The 26,882-nt window shown below is 45.7% G+C and overlaps 2 protein-coding genes across 2 annotated transcripts in view; both read left to right on the forward strand.

The window, feature by feature from the left end:
* Positions 1-14,213: 14,213 nt before the first annotated feature.
* LOC138664128 (oocyte zinc finger protein XlCOF6-like) overlaps positions 14,214-26,882 on the forward strand; it is a 130,250-nt gene continuing 117,581 nt past the window's right edge. Inside the window, exon 1 of the mRNA XM_069750564.1 lies at positions 14,214-14,267. The gene's annotated coding sequence lies outside the window, so the exon portion shown is untranslated. The remainder of the gene's footprint in view (positions 14,268-26,882) is intronic.
* On the forward strand, positions 14,718-26,134 carry LOC138667878 (uncharacterized). Its single transcript, XM_069755960.1, has 5 exons — positions 14,718-14,801; positions 23,116-23,339; positions 23,476-23,594; positions 24,570-24,970; positions 25,711-26,134. The coding sequence occupies exons 1-5, from the start codon at positions 14,718-14,720 to the stop codon at positions 25,786-25,788; spliced, it is 906 nt and encodes a 301-aa protein (XP_069612061.1). The 3' UTR covers positions 25,789-26,134.

Consider the following 26,882-nt stretch of genomic DNA (forward strand, 5'->3'; position numbering starts at 1 on the left):
CCGCGGGGCCGCGGTGAAGATTGCCCCCGTGATTTGGGACCCCTGCGGGTGATCTGGTGCCGCCGTGAGGAAGAGACCGTCGGGGGAAGATTGGCGCTTAGGCGCACGTGCAGCAGCTTTCCCGCCCTCCCTATCCTCCATCGCTTCAGCGGCCCCCTGCGATACCCGCACCGGCTGGAAAGACGGCGCCTGGGACGGAGGTGCTCAGCGGCACACACACCGTCGGAAATGGGGTCCCTCAGGTAACCCCTTGGTGAGGGGCACATGCACCTGCGGCATCCTCGGTGGAGCGGTCCCTGCGGCGTCTGGCTGTGAGGCGCCGGAAGCCGGCAAAGCGGTGCCAGACAGATCCAGAGCGCTGAAGTCAGGTGCTCCCCTGACCTGGAGCCGGGACTGCACATACAGAGGCGCCCCGCAGAGAAGACACACCGGCAGCTGCGGACCTCGGGCTAGCCTTACGGAGCAGGCCTGGAACAACCACAGGGGGCAGTCAGCCGGCGCCTCGTCCCTGGTGAGTATGGCACAGCCGACCTGCAGGCCCCGCTGCTTGCATCCCTGGTATCCAGCTCGGCTGCACTATCAGCACCCCTCCCCTGCCTGTCCACGTACAAGGCAGAGTGGAGTTAAGCTCCTCCATGACAATTTTGAGGGGCTTTGATCATTAGACTGTCCTGCCGTAGTGCTCTGTGCGGCGGACCCTGGCCAGGACAGTTGTAAGCCTCTGCCCATATAACACTTTTACGGGCCCAACAACCCTAGCCCTGACAGCTCTCCAGACATTATTGACACTTCATTATCAGGTGGCATGGACTGTGGTGTTCTAATTTTAGGCCTCTCTGAGGCCACTCTAATGGCCTGAACTCAGCTCCCCCCCAATCCCAGTAAGGGACAATGCACAGTATGCATCATCCTTGACTCTACTTCTTCAAGCTGGTCGTATAAAACTGTGGTTCTCTATCTACTCCAACCGCTCCCATGACTAAGCAGCGCAGAAATAATCCTAAGTATGCTAGCAATAGATTCCAGGCGCTGTCCGATCTAGAGGATACCGGTAATATGCCTTCAGGACCACTTTCCCAGTCCAAATCCTCCAACTCCTCCATAATAGATGTAGCAGAGTCTGAAACAATCCCAGCCTCTACCACTAGGACTCCAAGTACCCCAGCTCCAGACCATAGTGCTCTACTCTCTCAATTTCAGTCTATTTTACATATGGAACTATCCAAAATGTCTGACAAACTGACTAAAGACTTAACAAAGGAAATTAGGGAGCTGGGATCTCGTACCTCAGACTTGGAGGACAAAATGGATTCGACTCTCGCCAACATTGCTACCCATGAATATGACATAGAGGCGCTTCATGAGGAGATTTATACCCTCAATAATAAGCTTGAGGACTTTGAGAACCGAGCTCGTAGAGGCAATAATAGAATTAGAGGCCTGCCAGAAACCATCACAGACCTTCAATCTACAGCTACAGCTCTGTTCCAAGAACTCCTACCAGGCATTTCCATCGAACGCCTTGAGATGGACCGTATTCACAGAGCCTTAACCAGAAAAAACCCCAAGGGCCCCCCGAGGGACATAATTTTAAAGCTACATTATTATAAAACTAAAGATCAACTTCTCCAAGCCGCTAGAAACTCTACTTCTTTGGTTTTCCAGGGGCACTCCTACGAACTGTTCCCGGACCTGGCCCCCACTACTATTGCGAAAAGACGGGCAATGAGACCATATTTGGAAGTTTTACGCTCCAAAACCATTAAGTATCGCTGGGGATTCCCCTTTAAGCTGATGTTTACCCACGGTGAGATGGTTCATACGGTCCTTTCCCCAGAAGGAGCAAGCCGATGCCTCACCAAGCTACAACTTATGAATCCCCCCTCACCTGCCTCACTGCCGCCATCATCATTGCCGCGGTCAGGGGATAGACGACCGGAGCCGAAGGCCTCATTGGGCCCCCCTTGAGACTCATTGATTACTATAGCTTTACATAGAGCTTGGTTCCATACCTAGACAATTTTTTTCCTTCTTTTGGCTGTTTTATAGCAGACAGAAAGTTTGTGTTAATAATATTGATGCATCTTAGTGTTTCATCACTTTACATTTTAAGGTTGTTTTCAGACAGAAAGTTCGTGTTAATAATATTGATGCATCTTAGTGTTTCATCACTTTACATTTTAAGGTTGTTTTTCAGCTTCCTTTCTATGACTCTTTGGTGTTTATGGCCCCTATTGATCGTTTTGTTGGAATTCAGTTCCGAATTGTTATTCCACCAGCTATGAACGCCAGGGAAGGTCTATTTTTCTTGCAATGTTCAGTTATTTTATTTGTATTTTATTCATATTTTCAGGTTACTGATATGGACTTTCCACCATGTATTGTTTTTGGTGAGTTATTGTGGCTGTGGGTTCTCCCTTCATAGCCGTCACTACAAGGCCGGCATAGTTAGCAACACAAATATAGCCCTGATATACTGCTAGGCCTTATTGGTGTTTCACATACCCAGCTTTCCCCCCATCTACCCTACCCTTCCTACACACCTAATTATTAGATTTACTCTAAATTGCACCAGCGAAAAAAAGGGGGAGTATCGACACCAAAATTGGTAGACAAAAGATAACAATATTTTATTGATACATAAATACAACGGAAATAACAAACACATAAAAAAGCATGATAGACTGTAACAAAAATTCCACCATGCAGAGAGGAGGAAAACCAACCAGTACACTAATGGTAAAGCACACAAATGCAAAATAAGTGTAACACTCCCCCTTTGAAAAAGCTACGAACGCGAAACGCGCCTCAGGGGTAGTGGGAAGGCCACGCTGATGCAGACTCATGATGGGTAAGTATACAGTATGTTGGTGATACGTGCATATCCAGGATTATATGACCTTTAACTACCTTATGGCGCCTTTGTGGCACCGGAGGGATTATCCCTCATGGCAGATACTTTAATATCCGTGATCACTTAAATTAATTTTTCTGATACCTACCCAGGTCTTATTTTGCATCTGTGTGCTTTACCATTAGTGTACTGGTTGGTTTTCCTCCTCTCTGCATGGTGGAATTTTTGTTACAGTCTATCATGCTTTTTTATGTGTTTGTTATTTCCGTTGTATTTATGTATCAATAAAATATTGTTATCTTTTGTCTACCCATTTTGGTGTCGATACTCCCCCTTTTATTCGCTGGTGTAGTATACTTGTATTTGGGAGCGACACTCCTGCTTATACGTATTTGCTTGATGATAGGGAGAGTTCTTTTGGTATATTCTGACCATGCTCTCGGCCACTTACTGTATTAGATGCTTACTGATTATTGTATCTGCTTACTCTAAATTGCGTTGTCCCTGAACTGTTCTTATGCCCTTACAGTGTCCTTATACACTGCAGCTCAGCATGTTGTGCTCAGCAAATGGTATAGTTTCCTTTGTTACTCTTTTACCCCTGTTGTACCCGACTCTCCTTACTAGTGATGTCCTGACTGCCCAATCCTTCCCCCTCACCCGAGTAAATACAGCTTATCTCGCCTGAGCCAGGAAAACTCCCTCTTTCCTAGCACGGAGGCACGAGTGATAGCTAACATAGGCGAACCCCATATCCCTTTATCATGCCCCTAACGATCATCTCACACAATGTTCGAGGTTTGAATTCTCCACACAAACGTACCAAGGCCTTTCGCTATTATAGGTCTCAGCGGGCTGACGTGGTTTGTCTTCAAGAGACACACTTCTCGGCCAGTTCTTATCCAAAGTTCTTATCTGCTTCCTACCCATTATATTATTTAGCCACCGCCCCTAATAAAACTAAAGGTGTGGCCATTTGTTTTAAGAGGTCCGTTCCCTTCGTCTTTAAATCCTTAGTAGCTGATAAGGAAGGATGTTACTTGATAGTTACAGGCACTATTTCAGATGAACTGGTCACCATCGTCTCATACTATGCCCCTAACACCCATCAAACCGCCTTTTTCTCTCAATTGTGAACTAATCACCGAGCATGCCCAGGGAGCCACGATACTTTGCGGTGACTCTAACTGTACACTCAAACCCCATTTGGATAGGTCAACTATCGCACAATCCCTTACTATCCCATCGCCACTCCCATCGACGGACTCGCCCTCCCTTAATAAACTCCTTTCCCAATACCAGTGGGTAGACCTGTGGAGGGACTTGCATCCCTCTCAAAGGGATTATACGTATTTTTCCCCGCGACATCTAGTCCACACTAGAATAGATCACATATTTGTCTATCCTTCCTTCATCCCTAACATCTCTAACATCTCCATCCTCTCCACCCCGTGGTCTGACCACTCCCCAATCTTGCTTATATGTTCTGCGCTGCACCCTAAACCATATTCATATAATTGGACCCTGAATGATTCTCTGCTCTCCTATCCTGAGATCGCTTTAAAATTAAAAGGCCACCTAGAGGAATATTTTTCTCTCAATCTTCAATCAGCCTCTTCTCCGATTTCTTTGTGGGAAGCGCACAAGGTAGTATTGAGAGGCCTGTGTATTCAAGCGGCCTCCCGCAGGAAAAAAAAGAGACTTGCGAGAGAGGCTGAATTGGAAGACTCAATTGAAAAATTCGCCATCCCCGGACATATACAGAAATCTCACTCACACCCGAACTGAACTTGACCTCTGTCTATCTGAAAACACTGACCGAGCCTTACACTGGTCCCAACAATGGTATTATGCCCTCAATAATAAAAATAATTCTAACCTAGCGCGACGGCTAAAATGTTTACCTCAACCCCGCCCCTCAGTAAGACTACGTACTCCCTCAGGAATCACGTCCAACCCATTGAAGATTACCCAATTGTTCCAGAAGAAATTAAAACAACTATATAGCGCCACTTCAACCGTCGATTCCAGAGAGCTGGATGCCTTTTTGGACTCTGTCCCACTCCCGGCGCTGGGACCAGGTCTGATTGCCTTGTTAAACCAACCTATTTCTTCCAACGACATAGAGTTAGCTATTCAACAATTGAAAGTCAATAAAAAACCCGGCCCGGACAGTTTTACAGCCTTATACTATAAAAAATATGCCCCACTCTTGATACCCCACCTTACTAATTATTTTAATTCATTGAGAGACGGAAATAAACCCGGAGAAGCATCGTTGATAGCAGCAGTGTCTATGATACCTAAGCCTAATTCTGATCAATTAGCATGGTCCAACTACAGACCAATATCTCTAATTAACATAGACGTTAAAATATTAGCTAAAATCCTATCTCAACGGTTAAACTCGGGGCTAGGGACTACATAGAGATCAGGTGGGTTTCGTTCCCAATAGACAAGCATCAGATAACATAAGACGAGTCTCTCACCTGCTGCATCATTGCAGACAGCGCAATTTACCAAGCATGTTATTATCGCTTGATATTAACCCCTTAAGCCCCGAGGGTGGTTTGCACGTTAATGACCGGGCCAATTTTTACAATTCTGACCACTGTCCCTTTATGAGATTATAACTCTGGACCGCTTCAACGGATCTTGGCGATTCTGACATTGTTTTCTCGTGACGTATTGTACTTCATGTTAGTGGTAAAATTTATTCGATATAACTTGATTTGAGAAAAAAAACGGAAATTTGGTGAAAATTTTGAAAATTTCACAATTTTCCAACTTTGAATTTTTATACCCTTAAATCACAGAGATATGTCATGCAAAATACTTAATAAGTAACATTTCCCACATGTCTACTTTACATCAGCACAATTTTGGAACCAAAATTTTTTTTTGTTAGGGAGTTATAAGGGTTAAAAGTTTTTTTTTTTTAGGGACCACATCTCATTTGAAGTCATTTTGAGGGGTCTATATGATAGAAAATACCCAAGTGTGACACCATTCTAAAAACTGCACCCCTCAAGGTGCTCAAAACCACATTCAAGAAGTTTACTAACCCTTCAGGTGTTTTACAGGAATTTTTGGAATGTTTAAATAAAAATGAACATTTAACTTTTTTTCACACAAAATTTATTTCAGCTCCAATTTGTTTTATTTTACCAATTGTAACAGGAGAAAATGGACCCCGAAAGTTAATGTACAATTTGTCCTGAGTACGTTGATACCCCATATGTGGGGATAAACCACTGTTTGGGCGCATGGCAGAGCTCGGAAGGAAAGGAGCGCCATTTGACTTTTCAATGCAAAATTGACTGGAATTGAGATGGGACGCCATGTTGCGTTTGGAGAGCCCCTGATGTGCCTAAACATTGAAACCCCCCACAAGTGACACCATTTTGGAAAGTAGACCCCTTAAGGAACTTATCTATATGTGTGGTGAGCACTTTGACCCAACAAGTGCTTCATAGAAGTTTATAATGCAGAGCCGTAAAAATAAAAAATCATATTTTTTCACAAAAATGATCTTTTTGCCCCCATTTTTTTATTTTCCCAAGGGTAAGAAAAGAAATTAGACCACAAAAGTTGTTGTGCAATTTGTCCTGAGTACGCTGATACCCCATATGTGGGTGTAAACCATTGTTTGGGCGCATGGCAGAGCTCGGAAAAGAAGGAGCGCCATTTGACTTTTCAATACAAAATTGACTGGAATTGAGATGGGACGCCATGTTGCGTTTGGAGAGCCCCTGATGTGCCTAAACATTGAAACCACCCACAAGTGACACCATTTTGGAAAGTAGACCCCCTAAGGAACTTGTGTAGATGTGTTTTGAGAGCTTTGAGCCCCCAAGTGTTTCACTATAGTTTATAACGCAGAGCCGTGAAAATAAAAAAAATTTTTTTTTCACAAAAATGAATTTTCAGCCCTCAGTTTTGTATTTTCACAAGGGTAGCAGGATAAATTGGACCCCAAAAGTTGTTGTCCAATTTGTCCTGAGTACACTGATACCCCATATGTTGGGGGGAAGCACTGTTTGGGCACATGGCAGAGCTCAGAAGGGAAGGAGCGCCATTTGGAATACAGACTTAGATGGATTGGTCTGCAGGCGTCACGTTGCATTTGCAGAGCCCCTGTACCCAAACAGTAGAAACCCCCCCACAAGTGACCCCATATTGGAAACTAGACCCCCCAAGGAACTTATTTAGATGTGTTGTGAGAACTTTGAACCCCCAAGTGTTTCACTGCAGTTTACAACGCAGAGCCGCGAAAATAAAAAAAATCTTATTTTTCCCACAAAAATTATTTTTAGCCCCCCACATTTTTATTTTCCCAAGGATAACAAGAGAACTTGGACCCCAATTTGTCCTGAGTACGCTGATACCCCATATGTTGGGGTAAACCCTTGTTTGGGCGCACCGGAGAGCTCGGAAGGGAAGGAGCACTGTTTTACTTTTTCAACGCAGAATTGGCTGGAATTGAGATCGGATGCCATGTCGCGTTTGGAGAGCCCCTGATGTGCCTGAACAGTGGAAACTCCCCAATTCTACCTGAAACCCTAATCCAACAATACCCCTAACCCTAATTCCAACGGTAACCCTAACCACACCCCTAACCCTGACACACCCCTAATTCTAATCCCAACCCTAATCCCATCCGTACATATAATCCAAACCCTAACTTTAGCCCCAACCCTAACTTTAGCCCCAACCCTAACCCTAACTTTAGCCCCAACCCTAACCCTAACTTTAGCTCTGAACCCTAACCCCAACCCTAACCCTAGCCCCAACCCTAACCCCAACCCTAGCCCTAACCCTAGCCCTGATGGGAAAATGGAAATAAATACATTTTTTAAATTTTATTATTTTTCCCTAACTAAGGGGGTGATGAAGGGGGGTTTGATTTACTTTTATATCGGATTTTTATGATTGGCAGCTGTCACACACTAAAAGCAAAAAAGTTTTTGCGTCTCCACATTCTGAGACCTATAATTTTTCCATATTTTGGTCCACAGAGTTATCTGAGGTCTTGTTTTTTGCGGGACGAGTTGACGTTTTTATTGGTACCATTTTTGGACACATGACAGTTTTTGATCACTTTTTATTCCGATTTTTGTGAGGCAGAATGACCAAAAACCAGCTATTCAAGAATTTCTTTTGGGGGAGGCGTTTATACCGTTCCGCGTTTGGTAAAATTGATAAAGCAGTTTTATTCGTCGGGTCAGTACGATTACAGCGATATCTCATTTATATCATTTTTTTTATCTTTTGGCGCTTTTATACGATAAAAGCTATTTTATAGAAAAAATAATTATTTTGGCATCGCTTTCTTCTCAGGACTATAACTTTTTTATTTTTTTGCTTATTATGCTTTGTGGTGGCTCGTTTTTTGCGGGACAAGATGACGTTTTCAACGATACCATGGTTATTTACATCCGTCTTTTTGATCGCGTGTTATTCCACTTTTTGTTCGGCGGTATGATAATAAAGCGTTGTTTTTTGGCTTTTTTTTTTTTCTTACGGTGTTCACTGAAGGGGTTAACTAGTGGGACAGTTTTATAGGATGGGTCGTTACGGACGCGGCGATACTAAATATGTGTACTTTTACTGTTGTTTTTTTTTTTTTTTTTAGATAAAGAAATGTATTTATGGGAATAATATTTTTTTTATTTATTTAGTAATTTTTTTTTAATTTTTTTTTTACACATGTGGAATTTTTTTTTTTAACTTTTTTACTTTGTCCCAGGGGGGACATCACAGATCGCCGATCTCACAGTTTGCATAGCACTCTGTGAGATCGGCGATCTCACTCATCGCTGCAGGCTTACAGAGCTGCAGCTGCAGCCTGATCCTGACCCGGAAGTACTCCCTACAGGACCCGGATGCAGCCCTGCGGCCATTTTGGATCCGGGGACTGCAGGGAGAAGACGCTCGGTACAAGGTGAGCACATCACCTTGTACCGATCGTCTCAGGGAAGCACGTAGGTAGCCCCCTCCCTGTGCGATGCTTTCCTGTACCGCCGGCACACCACGATCATGTTTGATCGCGGTGTGCCGGGGGTTAATGTGCCGGGAGCGGTCCGTGAGGCCCACCCCACCTCGACGGGATAGTACGTCATATGGGATTAAGGGGTTAAAAAAGCCTTTGACTCCGTTACAGCTGCTATTAACCCTGTGTGAGGGCAGACTGGAGGGGTGTATGCGGGCGCCGGGCAGTGAGTGCGGGGAGTAAGGAGCGGCCATTTTCTTCCGGACTGTGCGCGTCGCTGATTGGTCGCGGCAGCCATGACAGGCAGCTGCCGAGACCAATCAGCGAACGAATAACCGTTACAGAAGGACAGACAGAAAGACGGAAGTACCCCTTAGACAATTATTAGTAGATATGTGAGCACATCAAAAACAGGTGTGAATTCATATATGGAAACAGAACTCTAAAACCAATTTTATAGCAGATCTTCACTCTAAGGCTGGGTTCACACTGCGTCTGTGGCGTCCGTTAGATGGATTACGTTACACACGGTGTAACGCAGTCCGTTAACGCCGCCATTATGTCCTATGTCGGACGCATCGCTAGCGCACGCCCACAATGTGCCGTCATTGAGTGAAGGACCCTGAGACCCGGGCTGCAGCGTTTCCGGGTCCGTCAGTGCTAGCGCAGATAGAGCATCTGCTAGCTCTATCTGCGCTAGCGTGATCACACATCGGCACCTACGTTAACAGCAGCCCGTTAACGCATGTATTGAACGGGCTGCTGTTAATGCAATGTGAACCCGGCCTAACGCAGGGGTGGGGAATCTTTTTTCTGCCAAGGGCCATTTGGATATTTATACATCCTTCGGGGGCCATACAAACTCCGCCCACAAAGTACATCCTGACTCTGGCACTGGTGTCAGGACGTAATCTTTCATTGCATGCCCTTCAATGTTCAGTAGTGAATACTGTGTATGTGTGCTAACAGAGCAAGAAGAAATTGCGATCCCTGAGAATCTGCCTGGGTGCCTGATAAAAGTTCATCGAGGGCTGTAAATGGCCCTGAGGTTCCTCACCCCTGCTCTAAAGAATGACAAAAAATTATTTCAGAGAAATAGAATACGATTTCTATATTTAAAGGCAAATAGAAATAGATAGTGTCATACCAATATATATAACATTACATTGAAAATTCTATAGAGGAGAGGTATATAGTCCATAATCCTGTAGAAGATACAGTATGTCACAAGCCCAACTGGATATGTAGAATATTCTTATGAAAGAAACGTGAAAAGGTATGTTGACGCTGCCATCCAGAAGAACCAACGAAACCACAGTTGATAGTCTCAAAAAACTGTAGAGCTGTACTAAGGATCATATCACGTGAGTAGATCAAGAGAATGGACAATGTTCCAAGTTGGGCATCAACTCAAATCTCAGATAAAGCTTTAAAGACAAACAGCAAAGGTTCAAATCAATAAAATGATATAAAACATCCCCCCAAGTAGGCTGGAGTTATTTTGATGGTGTAAGTAAAAATGCCTAGGTAAGGTTTTGAGGACAGTAGGATCTTCAGCCGTGGCACCCTTTTCAATGTCTCTGATGTTTTCCGTAGTGCGTGTCCAAAGCTCTCTGGTAGCTTCACATAGATTTTTCCACAAGGACAATCTGCACAGTATATGACACCTTTAAGGGTATGTGCATACATCAGGATTTCTTGCAGAAATTTTCCTGACAAAAACCAGACATTTCTGCCAGAAATCCGCATGCGTTTTTTTCATGCGTTTGACGTGTTTTTGGTGCGTTTTTTGTGCGTTTTTTCCCAAATGCATAGAATAGCGGGAAAAACGCAGAAAATCCGCAAAATTAATGAACATGCTGCTTTTTTTACCGCGATGCGTTTTTTTCACGGAAAAAACGCATCATGTGCACAAAACATGCAGAATGCATTCTAAATGATAGGATGCATAATGTATGCGTTTTTAATGAATTTTTATAGCGTTTTTATCGTGAAAAAAGCCTAAAGGTGTCTGATCTGATATCCAAAAAGACCATGTCTAACTTTTGATCATGTTAGGACAGGCTTTGCAGTGGCCACAAGGAAAAAAAATCTCTTAATCGCCAACAAATTTTGCGTGTGGTCTTTAGATGGTTCATTGTGACTGTGTACAAGTAGGTATTTCAAATTTTTCGATCTCCTGGCGGATATTTTTGGGGTTTCCGGTAAGCATTTTTCAAGATAGGATCAGCCAATAGGACTTGCTAATGTCTGTGAATGATGTTCACAAAATCTGACTATTGGTTATTGGACGTGGTAATCAGTCGAATCGGGTTGGTATTTCCAGCCCTGCTGTTTCTATCGTTGTATTGGAGCTCTTCTCCAATGATGTTTCGGTCTCTATTGTACCCATTCCAGATTTGATTTGGATTATATCCTCTATTTTTCAATCTCCTACTCAGATCTTTAGATTGATTTTCAAAGAGTTGTTGGTCTGAACATATATGTTTAAAGGGAATCTGTCACCCCAAATTCGCCTAGAAACTGCAAGCCCCCAATGTATCCTGCAAGATAATAAAAACAGGTTATATTATATTCACCCAGGGGCGGTCCCGATTCTGTTCGGGTCCGATGGGAGTCGCGGTCTGGGTCTGGCTCCTCCCATCTTCATTCAATGATGTCCTCATCTTTTCTTCCTGACGCAGCTCCGGCGCAGGCGTACCTTGTCTGCCCTGTTGAGGGCAGAGCAAAGTACTGCATTGCGCAGGCGCCGGGCCTCTCTGACTTTTCCCGGGACAGGAAGAAAAGAAGAGGACGTCATCGTATGAAGATGGGAGACGCCGGACCGTGACTCCCATCGGACCCGAACAGAAGCGGGACCCCCCCTAGGTGAGTATAATCTAACCTGTTTTTCTTATCTTGCAGGTTACATTAGGGGCTTATCCACAGCATTACAGAATGCTGTAGATAAGCCCCTGATGACGGTGGCCACAGTTTATAGGCGAATTTTGGGGTGACAGATTCCCTTTAATTGGCCAATCGGTATACCACGAATAGTGGAAGCTGGACGTGAAGAGGATTTAGTATGAGTAGTACACCTGCAAAATGTCTCCCAGCCAATGGCTTGGAGCCCTCTTGCATAAAAGACTCCCTCTACCCTTGAGAGTTGCCAAGCAACATAGTGAATAATTTGATAGTAAGGTGTACTGCTAGTGACTTGTGTGGACCCCTTGTCCCAGTGTGGCCAGAGCCTGAAAGTTATCCCCTGGTCCCAGTGTGGCCAGTCCTGCATCCTCGTCCCCTTATTCTGGAGCGGACAGATCCTGAAACTCATCCCCTGGTCCCAGAGCAGCCAGAACCTGAACCTCATCCAATGGTCCCAGAGCATCCAGTGTCTTAACCCTGTCTCCTAGTCCCGGAAAAGCCAGTGCATGAAACTTGTCCCCTGGTCCCAGAGAGGTCAATGCCTGAAACTCGTCCCCTGGTCCCAAAGTGGCCAGTGCCTGAACTTTGTTCACTGGTCCAGCGCCCATTACCATAGTCTTACAGGCCATAGACATCTCTGCTTGAGACTTTGCCTGCTCCATCTAAGCCATTCCCCTTACATAATGCCCGGCCAACTCCTCCGAGTTTCTCTGCAATATATCGCTGCCCCTGTGCCAAATATAACATCTGGTTCAGCACTTTCCCTGACTGAGGCCGCCCCAGCTGCTGGCAGCTTAAACTAGCAGAACTCAAGGTCTACAGCAGAAATCAAGGCTAGCACTGACCGGCCAATGTTCAGCCAATCAGTGCTGCCTTCATTTAGGTCTCCCGTCTCTGTGGCGCTAGAGCAGAACAGCACTGGGACTGCATGGGAGGAGCGAGAGACTCCTCAGTGCCACGCAGGTGCCCTGCCCCTCTCTCTGGTGGTCACAGCGATCTGACCCCACTGAAGTCTGCCAGCTGGCACCCTGTACTATCGCACATAGCTAAGGCCTGCCATGTTCACACCTCTCCAGTTCATCCTTAAAGGGGTTGTCCACCACTAGGACAACCCCTTCTTGATTTAAATGTTTGGCCCTGATAAAATAAAAGTTTATAGTTACCTCCTGTGCTGGCTCTGTTCCAGCGGTGTCGGCACTCGCGGTCCCAGGTCTCTCGTGTGGTTGTTGTTACATGTGAGCCTGGCGCCTAATCCGCAATGGCGTCACTGTCCTCACCTTCATACGAATTGTACATGAAGAGGAGTCTCATTGTGAAAATTATACACACAGGCTCCACTCTATGAACATCATAAACAGGGCTCCACTCCGTACACATGCGGCTCCGCTCCGTACACCTCGTACACACACACAGCTCTGCTCCATACACCTCATACACACACGGCTCTGCTACGTACATCTCGTACATGCGTGGTTCCGCTTTGTACACTTTGAATGCGCACGGCTCCGCTCCGTACACCTCGTACACGCAGGGCTCCACTCCATGCACCTAGTACACATGCGGTCCTGCTCCGTACACCTCGTACACACATGGCTCTGCTCCGTACACCTCGTACACGCACGGCTCCGCTCCGTACACCTCGTACACGCACGGCTCCGCTCCGTACACCTCGTACACGCACGGCTCCGCTCCGTACACCTCGTACACGCACGGCTCCGCTCCGTACACCTCGTACACACACGGTTCCGCTCCGTACACCTCATACACACATGGCTCTGCTACGTACATCTCGTACACGCACGGCTCCGCTCCGTACACCTCGTACATGCAGGGCTCCACTCCATGCACCTAGTACACATGAGGTCCTGCTCCGTACATCTCATACACACACGGCTCTGCTACGTACATCTCGTACACGCGTGGTTCCGCTTTGTACACCTCGTACACGCAGGGCTTCGCACCTCATACACACGGCTCTGCTCCATACACCTCGTACACACACGGCTCTGCCCCATACACCTCGTACACACACGGCTCCGCTCCGTACACCTCGTACACACACGTCTCTGCTCTGTACACCTCGTACACACGGCTCTGCCCCATACACCTCGTACACACACGGCTCTGCTCTGTACACCTCGCACGTCTCTGCTCTGTACACCTCGTACACACGGCTCCGCTCCATACACCTTACACACGACTCTGCTCTGTACACCTCGTACGCATGCGGATCAGCTATGTACACCTCGTACACGACTTCACTCTGTACACACACACACAACTCTGCTCCGAACACCTCGTACACACACGGCTCTGCTACATCCACCCTGTAAACCCCTCCTGACCCCACACAGAAACTTCCCCTCATCCAGCACCATGACAACCAGCACAGCAGAGTCCTGCATACACTGAGGCCCCTGATCATGTGACCCCTGACTCCTCCCCTCCTGTGACCTCATCACAGGTCCTGTGCGCACAGAACAGCCATATATGTGGTGTGCGGCTCTGCAGGTGGAGGTAGGTGCTGGAGATTCCCCATTACTGGGCGCAGGGGACATTAACCCCCTCAGTGCTGGTGACATTCCTAGTCTCGCTCCCATATACCTTACTGACGGCCGTTTCTTCTCCTTCTCTGGAGCCAGAGCTTCTTTTGTTTCCCGCTGATGTCGCCGTATGTGGGATATTTATGGGTCGGATTTAATAGAAGGTTCTGGGAACATATAAATTATTAATGAGGTTTATTCCCTCATCGTCTCCTTATAAGTCGCCTCCTGCATTGTCAGCAATCAGAGCCGCTCTCGGTTCTCCGCCGTCCCATAGACGATGAATAGAGAGAAGCGCACGCGGTTCTATACACCGGACTTGTGTCTGTCGCGGTTTCTTCAAGCGACATAATACTATCAGAAAACAGACTGTACTGTATTTGTACGGGAACTCCTGTGTGTGAGTAAAGTTGATTTGTTGCAAATGAATCCTAAGCCTGGAATCGTTTTTGTGGACTCTGGAACTGGAACCGAGGTAACCGGACCGGAGCAGATCCCAGAGATTAAAGTGAGTGTTCTGTTCCTCATGCTAGACACACCATAGACAGAACATTATAATTTCTTTGCAGGGTGCGGAACACATCAGCCCATCACCATGGCTACCACCCTGGCCACCTCACAGTGTCATCACTCTTCAGCCATGTTTCCGGAGTCCCTGTGACTTGAGCAGTTTATGTAGTGACAGAAACCAAAAAACACCAAGCGCACAACTAATAAATTGTATAAAATAGGTGTCAGCCGGGGTGCAAAAAGTGGCCAATGTACAACCAGAAAAAAGAGAAAAAAAGAGCCACTATATATATGTACACCACGGACATATGAAACAACAATAACTCATAAAGTAACAAGAATTTTATTGGCAAACCACACGCAAAAAATTAAAACATAATTAAAAACAATGCATATAAACAACTTGGTCCATCCGTTATTATAAACATATAGTGTTATAATACATAAAAAAAAAAAATTTTTTATGATGCGTATATGTGAATTATACATGCTGTATGTGTTTAATACCCCCGGGGGCTGAATGTGGCTTGTATGTTTATGAATGATAAATCTAGGCTTATGTGTTGGTGTATACATGGGTTAGGGATTGACAATTTATCCCTTTTTCCTATTCACACTATCTTGCCTTTTTCCCCCCCATATATTTTCATCAGTGGGGGGTTTGCCATTATGATCTAGACATTTTTCATGTCATTTGACTTCTTTTGCCCTATTTCCCTGGTTGGGCTGCACAAGCTTGCCCACATCCTGAGTCTTTCTGTGCTCCCTAAAATGACGGTAGCTTGTCATCTGTCTTTGACATTATGTCCGCAGGCACAACAAGTACTGCATTTTACTATTGCCCACTCTATGCCCATTGGCGCCTCTTGCCACACTGCGCCTGTGCACTGTTATTGCCAGGCTCTTTTTCTGCTCTGCAGGGAGGTACGTCAGAACGGGGCTGTTCAATATGCCGCATGTGCAATGGTGAACACAGCTTATTGCCGTCCCCTCCACGCTCCTGCTCACCTGATCTTCATCAGGTCTGTATCATTAGTTGCTATATTAACAGGACTTGGCGTCCACACCACATCTTCCCCTGACAAAGCCCTATTCCGAGGGCGATACGCGTGGGGTCGCATTGCCTTGGTGCCGGTGTGCCTGCACATGGGGATTTTGTCCTCTGTTACTCCTCTGGGTAATACTGCACCTCTTGGCTCTATTATGGGTTTATTTAACCCGCTAATCGTACTGGGCACTGTCTTACTGCCTATTTCTTGTTTGGGGTTTTTCCCCCATGTGTCTGTTATGAGTGATCGCTTGTAGGTCACTATGTTGTTATGCAGTTAGCTACTGCTTCCGCTCTTTTGCATGCACTTTTCCATCAGTTTGGTGGTTCAGGGCGGTCAGTATTTGTGTCCAGGTTTTGGGTATGTCCCCATTTTGACCTCATGAGCCAGGGGATAGGTTTTCCCTTTACATTGTTTTGCAGGCATATGATTGTGTATTGTAACACTATATGTTTATAATAACAGATGGACCAAGTTGTTTATATGCATTGTTTTAATTTTTTTTGTGTGGTTTGCCAATAAAATTCTTGTTACTTTATGAGTTATTGTTGTTTCATATGTCCGTGGTGTGCATATATATAGTGGCTCTTTTTTCTGGTTGTACATTGGCCACTTTTTGCACCCCGGCTGACACCTATTTTATACAATTTATTAGTTGTGCGCTTGGTGTTTTTTGGTTTCTCACTCTGGTCATTGCCTTATCTCATTATAGGGTTTTCTTACTGAGCAGCACACGCCTCATTGTGGGTTTATTATATGGTGTGACTCTATTGTAGTTCACATCGGCCCTGTATAGTTATTTGATACAGGTCTCATTCCCTTACGGATGGTAGAGATTTGTGGGCAGGTGTTCCTGGCATGTGGGGCTATGCGCCCATACCTATAAGGCTCTGTTCTTGATGTTTTTATATATTTTTTTTTGTTCTTTGTCCCCTTTTTTCTCTTTTCATTGTATTGATTAAGGAGTGTTTTTGCACGGAACATGGATTGGGAGGCCCGTGAGGCGGCTTGGCAGGCCCAATCTGCCAATATCTTCTCCACTAAGGAGGACATTACCTGTTGTGAGTTCTGTTTTTGGGCTCCCTCTGGTGGTTACTGATGGTACTGGGTGATTTGTGTTCTGCTGTCTCTGGTGTCCACCTGTTCTATTAGGATTTGGGAGTTTCCTATTTAACCGGGCCTTCTTGTCATTTCCTGGCCGGCTATCAAGGTTATCAGAGTGTTTTGTTACCTCAGCTTCTGGCCTCAGTAATCTTCAGGACAAGCTAAGTTTTTGATTTTCTTGTTCCACGTTTGCTTTATTTTTGTCTTGTCCAGCTTGCATTGACGTGTTTCTTTGCTGCTGGTTGCTCTAGCGGGCTGTAATTGCTCCTCATGTTCCATGAGTTGGAACATGAGTTCAAGTAATTACAGGATGGTTTTTTGAAGGGTTTTTTGCTGACCGCACAGTTTACTTTTGTATCCTCTGCTATCTAGTTTTAGCGGGCCTCATTTTGCTGAATCTGTTTTCATACTGTGTATGTGCCTTCCTCTCATTTCACCGTCATTATATGTGGGGGGCTGCTATTTCTGTGGGGAGTTTCTCTGGAGGCAAGAGAGGTCTGTGTTTCTTCTAATAGGGGAAGTTAGATCTTCGGCTGGTGCGAGACGTCTAGGATCAACGTAGGCATGTTCCCCGGCTATTGTTATTTGTGTGTTCAGGTTTAGGGTCGCGGTCAGCTGAGGTTCCATCACCCTAGAGCTCGTTGGTGCTTGTCCTTTTGTGATTCCCTGCCATTGGAATCATGACAGTATAGCCGGCCACAAAGTTTGGGCTGAAGTAGGAGGAAAAGTAGTCTGAGGAATTTTTTTTTTTTTTTTTTTCTCCTCTGAGGTTGCTGCCTAGCCTTAATTGCAGCCTGGCTGATTTTTTTTTTTTCCTCCTCTTAATCCTTGAATGGCTCTGACCTTAGCTGTTTGTCATGGACGTTCAGAGTTTAGCTTCCAGCCTGAATAATCTTGCTGCTAAGGTTCAAAATATACAAGATTTTGTTGTACATGCTCCTATGTCTGAACCTAGAATTCCTATTCCAGAGTTCTTTGCTGGAGATAGATCTAGTTTTCTGAATTTTAGGAATAATTGCAAGTTGTTCCTTTCTTTGAAATCTCGCTCTTCTGGAGACCCTGCTCAGCAGGTTAAGATTATTATATCTTTCCTGCGGGGTGACCCTCAAAATTGGGCATTTGCATTGGCACCAGGGGATCCTGCGTTGCTTAATGTGGATGCGTTTTTTCTGGCATTGGGTTTGCTCTATGAGGAACCTAACCAAGAGATTCAGGCTGAAAAAGCTTTATTAGCTCTCTCTCAGGGGCAAGATGAAGCAGAAATATATTGTCAAAAATTTCGGAAATGGTCAGTGCTTACTCAGTGGAATGAGTGCGCCCTGGCTGCAAAGTTTAGAGATGGCCTTTCTGAGGCCATTAAAGATGTTATGGTGGGGTTCCCTGCGCCTACAGGTCTGAATGAGTCTATGACTATGGCTATTCAGATTGATCGGCATTTACGGGAGCGCAAACCTGTGCACCATTTGGCGGTGTCTTCTGAACAGGCACTTGAGACAATGCAATGTGATAGAGTTCAGTCTAGAAGTGAACGGCAAAACTATAGGCGGAAAAATGGGTTGTGCTTTTATTGTGGTGATTCAGCTCATGTTATATCAGCATGCTCTAAACGCACAAAAAAGGTTGATAAGTCTGTTGCCATTAGTACGTTACAGTCTAAGTTCATTCTGTCTGTGACTCTGATTTGTTCATTATCATCCATTTCCGTCGATGCCTATGTAGATTCAGGCGCTGCCCTGAGTCTTATGGATTGGTCATTTGCCAAGCGATGTGGGTTTAGTCTTGAGTCTCTGGAAGTCCCTATTCCTTTGAAGGGAATTGACTCTACACCTTTAGCTATGAATAAACCTCAGTACTGGACACAAGTGACCATGCGTATGACTCCCGTTCATCAGGAGGTGATTCGCTTCCTGGTATTGTATAATTTACATGATGTTCTAGTACTTGGTCTGCCATGGTTACAAACTCATAATCCAGTCCTTGACTGGAAAACAATGTCTGTGTTAAGCTGGGGATGTCAGGGGGTTCATGATGATGCACCTCCGATTTCTATCGCTTCATCTACTCCTTCTGAGGTTCCTGTATTTTTGTCTGATTATCGGGATGTTTTTGAGGAGCCTAAGCTCAGTTCGCTTCCTCCTCACAGGGATTGCGATTGTGCTATAGATTTAATTCCTGGTAGTAAATTTCCTAAAGGTCGTTTGTTCAATCTGTCAGTGCCAGAGCATACTGCTATGCGGGATTATGTTAAGGAGTCCTTGGAAAAGGGACATATCCGTCCATCTTCGTCCCCTTTGGGAGCAGGTTTTTTTTTCGTGGCCAAAAAAGATGGGTCCTTGAGGCCTTGTACAGATTATCGTCTTTTGAATAAGATTACCGTAAAATATCAGTATCCTTTGCCTTTGTTGACTGATTTGTTTGCTCGCATTAAGGGGGCTAAATGGTTCACTAAGATTGATCTTCGGGGTGCGTAAAATCTTATACGAATAAAGCAAGGTGATGAGTGGAAAACCGCATTTAATACGCCTGAGGGCCATTTTGAGTATTTGGTAATGCCTTTCGAACTTTCTAATGCTCCTTCAGTCTTCCAGTCCTTTATGCACGATATTTTCCGTGAATATCTTGATAAATTTATGATTGTGTATTTGGATGATATTTTGTTTTTTTCTGATGACTGGGAGTCTCATGTTCAGCAGGTCAGGAAGGTGTTTCAGGTCCTGCGGGCTAATTCCTTGTTTGTAAAGGGCTCAAAGTGTCTCTTTGGAGTCCAGAAGATTTCTTTCTTGGGGTATATTTTTTCCCCTTCTACTATTGAGATGGATCCCGTCAAGGTTCAGGCTATTTGTGACTGGACGCAGCCTACATCTCTTAAGAGTCTACAGAAGTTCTTGGGCTTTGCTAATTTCTATCGTCATTTTATAACTAATTTTTCTAGTGTTGTTAAGCCTTTGACGGATTTGACTAAGAAGGGTGCTGATGTTGCGGATTGGTCTCCTGCGGCTGTGGAGGCCTTTCAGGAACTTAAACGCCGGTTTTCTTCTGCTCCTGTATTGCGTCAGCCTGATGTTTCGCTTCCTTTCCAAGTTGAGGTTGATGCTTCCGAGATTGGAGCGGGGGCGGTTTTGTCACAGAGAAGCTCCGATTGCTCGGTGATGAAGCCATGTGCGTTCTTCTCTAGAAAATTTTCGCCCGCTGAGCGAAATTATGATGTGGGTAATCGGGAACTTTTGGCCATAAAGTGGGCATTTGAGGAGTGGTGTCATTGGCTGGAGGGTGCTAGACATCAAATGGTGGTCTTGACTGATCACAAGAATCTGATTTACCTTGAGTCTGCCAGGCGTCTGAATCCTAGACAGGCTCGTTGGTCACTGTTTTTCTCTCGTTTCAATTTTGTGGTTTCATACCTGCCAGGTTCAAAGAATGTGAAGGCGGATGCTCTTTCTAGGAGTTTTGTGCCTGACTCCCCTGGAAATTCTGAGCCCACTGGTATCCTTAGGGATGGGGTGATTTTGTCGGCTGTCTTCCCAGACTTGCGACGTGCTTTGCAGGAGTTTCAGGCGGGTAAACATGATCGTTGTCCGCCTGAGAGACTGTTTGTTCCGGATAGTTGGACCAGTAGAGTCATCTCCGAGGTCCATTCTTCTGCGTTGGCAGGTCATCCTGGAATATTTGGTACTAGAGACTTGGTGGCCAGGTCTTTTTGGTGGCCTTCCTTGTCGAGGGATGTGCGTTCTTTTGTGCAGTCTTGTGAGGTTTGTGCTCGGGCTAAGCCTTGTTGTTCTCGAGCCAGTGGATTGTTGTCACCTTTGCCTATCCCGAAGAGGCCTTGGACGCACATTTCCATGGACTTTATTTCGGATCTCCCTGTCTCTCAAAAAATGTCCTTCATCTGGGTTGTGTGTGACCGCTTTTCTAAAATGGTTCATCTTGTACCCTTGCCTAAGTTGCCTTCCTCCTCTGAGTTGGTCCCTCTGTTTTTTCAGAACGTGGTTCGTTTGCATGGGATTCCGGAGAACATCGTTTCTGACAGGGGATCCCAGTTTGTGTCTAGATTTTGGCGGACGTTCTGTGCTAAGATGGGCATTGATTTGTCCTTTTCGTCTGCATTCCACCCTCAGACGAATGGCCAGACGGAGCGAACTAATCAGACCTTGGAAACTTATTTGAGTTGTTTTGTTTCTGCTGATCAGGATGACTGGGTTACCTTTTTGCCGCTGGCCGAGTTTGCCCTTAATAATCGGGCTAGTTCTGCTACCTTGGTTTCTCCTTTCTTTTGTAATTCGGGGTTTCATCCTCGTTTTTCCTCTGGTCAGGTGGAGCCTTCTGATTGTCCTGGAGTGGACATGGTGGTGGATAGGTTGCATCAGATTTGGAGTCATGTGGTGGACAATTTGAAGTTGTCCCAGGAGAAGGCTCAGCAGTTTGCTAATCGCCGTCGCCGCGTGGGTCCTCGACTTCGTGTTGGGGACTTGGTGTGGTTGTCTTCTCGTTTTGTTCCTATGAAGGTCTCTTCTCCTAAGTTCAAGCCTCGGTTCATCGGTCCTTATAGGATCTTGGAAATTCTTAACCCTGTGTCGTTTCGTTTGGATCTCCCGGCATCGTTTGCTATTCATAATGTGTTCCATCGGTCGTTGTTGCGGAGGTATGAGGTACCTGTTGTTCCTTCGCTTGAGCCTCCTGCTCCGGTGCTGGTGGAGGGAGAATTGGAGTATGTTGTGGAGAAGATCTTGGATTCTCGTGTTTCCAGACGGAAACTCCAATATTTGGTCAAGTGAAAGGGTTATGGTCAGGAGGATAATTCTTGGGTGGTTGCCTCTGATGTTCATGCTGCTGATTTGGTCCGTGCATTTCATAGGGCTCATCCTGGTCGCCCTGGTGGTTCTCGTGAGGGTTCGGTGACCCCTCCTCAAGGGGGGGGTACTGTTGTGAGTTCTGTTTTTGGGCTCCCTCTGGTGGTTACTGATGGTACTGGGTGATTTGTGTTCTGCTGTCTCTGGTGTCCACCTGTTCTATTAGGATTTGGGAGTTTCCTATTTAACCGGGCCTTCTTGTCATTTCCTGGCCGGCTATCAAGGTTATCAGAGTGTTTTGTTACCTCAGCTTCTGGCCTCAGTAATCTTCAGGACAAGCTAAGTTTTTGATTTTCTTGTTCCACGTTTGCTTTATTTTTGTCTTGTCCAGCTTGCATTGACGTGTTTCTTTGCTGCTGGTTGCTCTAGCGGGCTGTAATTGCTCCTCATGTTCCATGAGTTGGAACATGAGTTCAAGTAATTACAGGATGGTTTTTTGAAGGGTTTTTTGCTGACCGCACAGTTTACTTTTGTATCCTCTGCTATCTAGTTTTAGCGGGCCTCATTTTGCTGAATCTGTTTTCATACTGTGTATGTGCCTTCCTCTCATTTCACCGTCATTATATGTGGGGGGCTGCTATTTCTATGGGGAGTTTCTCTGGAGGCAAGAGAGGTCTGTGTTTCTTCTAATAGGGGAAGTTAGATCTTCGGCTGGTGCGAGACGTCTAGGATCAACGTAGGCACGTTCCCCGGCTATTGTTATTTGTGTGTTCAGGTTTAGGGTCGCGGTCAGCTCAGGTTCCATCACCCTAGAGCTCGTTGGTGCTTGTCCTTTTGTGATTCCCTGCCATTGGAATCATGACAATTACCACAGACTCGGACTTTCCAAGACTCTCTACAGAGTTAACAGCAGCCCACAGGACTGGTATAAGGCTATGGTGGAATATCCGTAGCCTAGAGGAATATGTCAAAGCTAATATTGTACCCCGGGGTCTAAGAGTTTCCATCTATCCTGCATGGGAGCCCTCCTCAACCTTTCGGACCACCTGGGAACAGGGGCTGCTGAAATGCTCCAACATTATTATCAACATGTTGTTGGAGCATGATAGGGAATTGTTGGCCGCTACAAGGGCTAACATCAGGGATTTGGATACTAAACTATCAAAATTTGATGAGATCATGGAAGTGCAACCCTTTAAAATTAAACTGAAGGAGAATTTGGACAAATATGATCGGGATATCATGAATAAGAAAAAGTCTAAATTCTTTAGAGATAGAACTGATTTTGAGTCCTCTAGGGCTTTCAAATGGAAGCATCAAGGTAACCAGAGGCAGGTCCCGCCTGTTCAAAAAATGAGGGACATGACACAAGAGACCCCCAGGGGCATGGGCTATACCTCTGGAAGTGATTTTTTATCTTCAGCAGAGAGCGAGCCAGACGCCGTACCCGAAGGGGGTGCAGGCACCGCTCTGGTATCTATGCGGACCACCAGGCTTGGAGGGCGTCGGCCGCCGGCGCAGAAACACTACAGGAATCACCGCAAATATTAGCACTTACAGCTTCGGAAACAGTCTCTGGAGTAATCATGGCATCAGGTAACAATCTGCAGGTTATTAATCTCACTGACTATGAGCTTCCGGCGACTGAGCTTTTACAGAGGGGTCTTACTTTTTCTCCTGCTCAGACTGCCGATAAGTTCACTTTAATTAAAGATTTATACCTGTTTTGTAGAAATCTTGTTCTCCGGGTTCTACATAATCGGTCTCATCTATTGGGAAATTCTGACCAAACCGATCAACAGACACTGCAAGATTTAATCCAGCTGCTCCAAGAGAATGAACCCGACAAAGGTAGGAACCGCTTCCCTCACAGGAGTCGGTCCAGTGTGACACCTCCATTTTCCTTGGTACCAGCCATCCGGGTGTTCTTTGAGCTTGTTAAAAAGGATATCATGACCTTATCATCACGAGCCTTGGTCCCCAATAATCTAAGTAAAGAGGAGAAACGGGCCCTTTTTGGGTTGCGTCAAAACAAGATGTTTCTTATCAAGGAGGCGGATAAGGGGGGCAATGTGGTCTTATGGCCGCATGCCCTCTATCTGGAAGAAGCATCACGCCAATTGGGTGATACCAGGTTCTACAAAAAGTTGCCCTCTGATCCCACTCAGGTATTTGCGGTTAGATATAGACAACTCCTGGAGAAGGGTAGAGATCTGGGCATTATTGACCATCATGAATTTAAGTTTCTGTGGGTCGAGTGCCCGGTCACGGCCACTTTTTACATGTTACCAAAAGTGCATAAATGCCTCCTCAAGCCCCCGGGTAGGCCCATTGTGGCCAGTATTGGTAGCCTTTGTGAGAAGGCATGTGTCTATGTGGACTTTTCTCTACAACCCCTTGTTAAAACCTTGCCTTCATTTGTCAAGGATTCAGCCCACTTTATCAAGATCTGCCGGGGCCTCTCATTGCCTTCAGGGGCCCTTTTAGTGACGTGTGACGTAGAGTCACTTTACTCAAATATTAGTCATCAAGATGGGATTACGGCAGTCTTATATTTTCTGGATCAATTGGGCCATTCAGACAGAATGCATGACTCCCTAGTTGTAGACCTCTTGGACTTCATTCTTAGGCACAACTTTTTTCTATTTGATAGAGTTTACTATCTACAGGTATCCGGGGTGGCCATGGGGGCGAGATGTGCCCCGGCCCTGGCTAACCTGTTTTTAGGTTGGTGGGAGGCCACGCAGGTTTTTACATCGTTGGCCTTCAGGAGTAATTTGTGTCACTGGTCACGATATATTGATGACTTGTTTTTCGTTTGGACAGGGACTACGGATGAGTGTTGTCAATTTATTGACTTCCTGAATACCAACATCCACAACATCTTTCTTACGCACTCCATGTCATCATCGACAGTGACGTTTTTGGACCTGCAAGACATCCTGGAGAATGGATCAATTGTTACAAAACTATTCCGGAAACCTACAGCTACAAATAGCCTGCTTGATTATAGGAGCTTCCACCCAGTACACACCAGGATGGGGGTCCCAACGGGTCAATTCCTGCGGGTCAGAAGGAATTGTACAGACGACTCGGATTTCCAAAGGGAAGCAAGGGAGCTCACGACTCGTTTCAAGAATCGGCATTATCCCCGTGGAAGCATCTCCAGGGCATATCAGCGGGCCAGTGCCCATACGCAGGACTCTCTTCTGGAACCAAGGACTAGGGTATGTGATAACAAGCCCAGATTTATTACGACCTTTAATAACAGTTGGGATAGTCTGGGTGCCATTCTACGGAGACACTGGGGGATTCTAACTACTAACCTGAGCACGTCCAAAATAGTGGGGGAGCGTCCTTTGCTTACTGCCAGAAGGGCCCCAAATTTTAGGGGTCTCCTAACCAGAAGTCACTATGTGAGACAGTCCATCAGGACAAACCAGGGGATTAGGCTCAATGGCTCCTTTGCGTGTGGGAGTTGTAATGTCTGTGCCCATGTAGGTGCGACGAGGGATTTTTTTTTTTACCAACCCCCCGGGATGGGAGTTGGCATAGATTACGGTCCTACATAAACTGTAAGACCACCTGTGTTATTTATGCGTTAGTCTGCCCCTGCCGGCTGGTATATGTGGGTCAGACTTCGCAGGAGTTGCGACGCAGGGTGCAGAATCACTTCTCCACGATCAGCTTGGCCGCAGCTGATCTGGCCAAAGGCAGGACCCTCACTCCTGTGGCGGCCCATTTTTTGGCCCATCACTCAGGTCGTGTGTCCAATACACAAGTGGAGGGGCTGGAAAGGATCAACTGTTCCAACAGGGGTGGTCCTATTAAGCCCCGTCTCCTCAGATCCGAGGCCCGATGGATCTTTGATCTGGGGTCGGTGGCCCCAGCGGGTCTCAATGAGGAGTTGTTGTTTACGGGTTTTCTGGGCTAATTGCCTGTGTTCTCTCTTCTTCCCATTCTCTAGGTGTTATATAGGACCTACCTGGGTGGATCTACTTGGAATCTATTATGGAGGAATATGCCGATGTTGATCTGGGATTAAAACTTTTTAAGAAAATCACGCATTGGTTGCCTTCCACCAACTCTTCAGCACACCTGGGTGCATCTATACACTCTTCATATCCATTACCACTTGGACGATGACTATACGTGTTTTGTATTCATTCTCTGTATGGCTTTGGTATTATGGTGGTTTGTACATACCGATGTGGTGGCCCTGCCCATATATGATGTATTCTGTATTTTTCATTCTTATATGTGGTGGCTATTCAGGTGCTCCTGACCGGACAGATTACTGTCGTATTGTTCTATTCTTACATATCGCGCATTACTGCCTCCACACCTGGCTCAGGGTTTTTCTCTCTTGCCAATAAAATTCTTGTTACTTTATGAGTTATTCTTTCATATGTCCGTGGTGTGCATATATATATATATATATATATATATATATATATATATATATATATATAGTGGCTCCTTTTTTCTCTTTTTTCTGTTTATGTAGTGACAGTCTCCACCATTATTCATGTAGACGACAGATTCTGGGGGACAGACATAAAGCTCACAGTGCTCAGGCTGCGCTCCATCTTTATGGCATGTTTCCTGCTTTGTCTACCTTCGGCTCCTGATATCTGTGACATATTAGGCAGAATCTGCCCCCAAATGCGACCCATTGACAATGACACAGCACCAAGTGTCACGGACCTTCAGGCATTGCTCCGAACTATCACAGATCCAGTGGACAGTCCCAGATTTGGGTCTCTGTCCCGCTGTCCAAGGCGGTGGGCCAAGTTCACTGCACTGACCAGCTGAGCTCATACTGCAGAGCACAGAGTGTCCCCTGATGAGAAGACAGAATCTGGTTATCGCCGCTATTTGTCTTCTCTCCCGTTGGCACAGAGCTCTGATAGCCAGACAGGTACGGGAGCGCCGAATCAAGCACCAGCAACATAGTGCTGCACATGCCTTGTGCAATGGCCCACTCTTAAGAAATTCCTTTTCTCTTGCGCCATCCACTTAAAAGACATAGCAAAAAAGACCCTCGTGGGGTTGAAACGTCTTAACTTTTTAGCTCAAACCCAGAGCTATAACGGTCTTTACACGCTCCCACAAATAAACTTTTTTGCACTTTTGAAA

Source organism: Ranitomeya imitator, chromosome 2 (assembly GCF_032444005.1).
Source record: "Ranitomeya imitator isolate aRanImi1 chromosome 2, aRanImi1.pri, whole genome shotgun sequence".
NCBI lineage: Eukaryota > Metazoa > Chordata > Amphibia > Anura > Dendrobatidae > Ranitomeya > Ranitomeya imitator.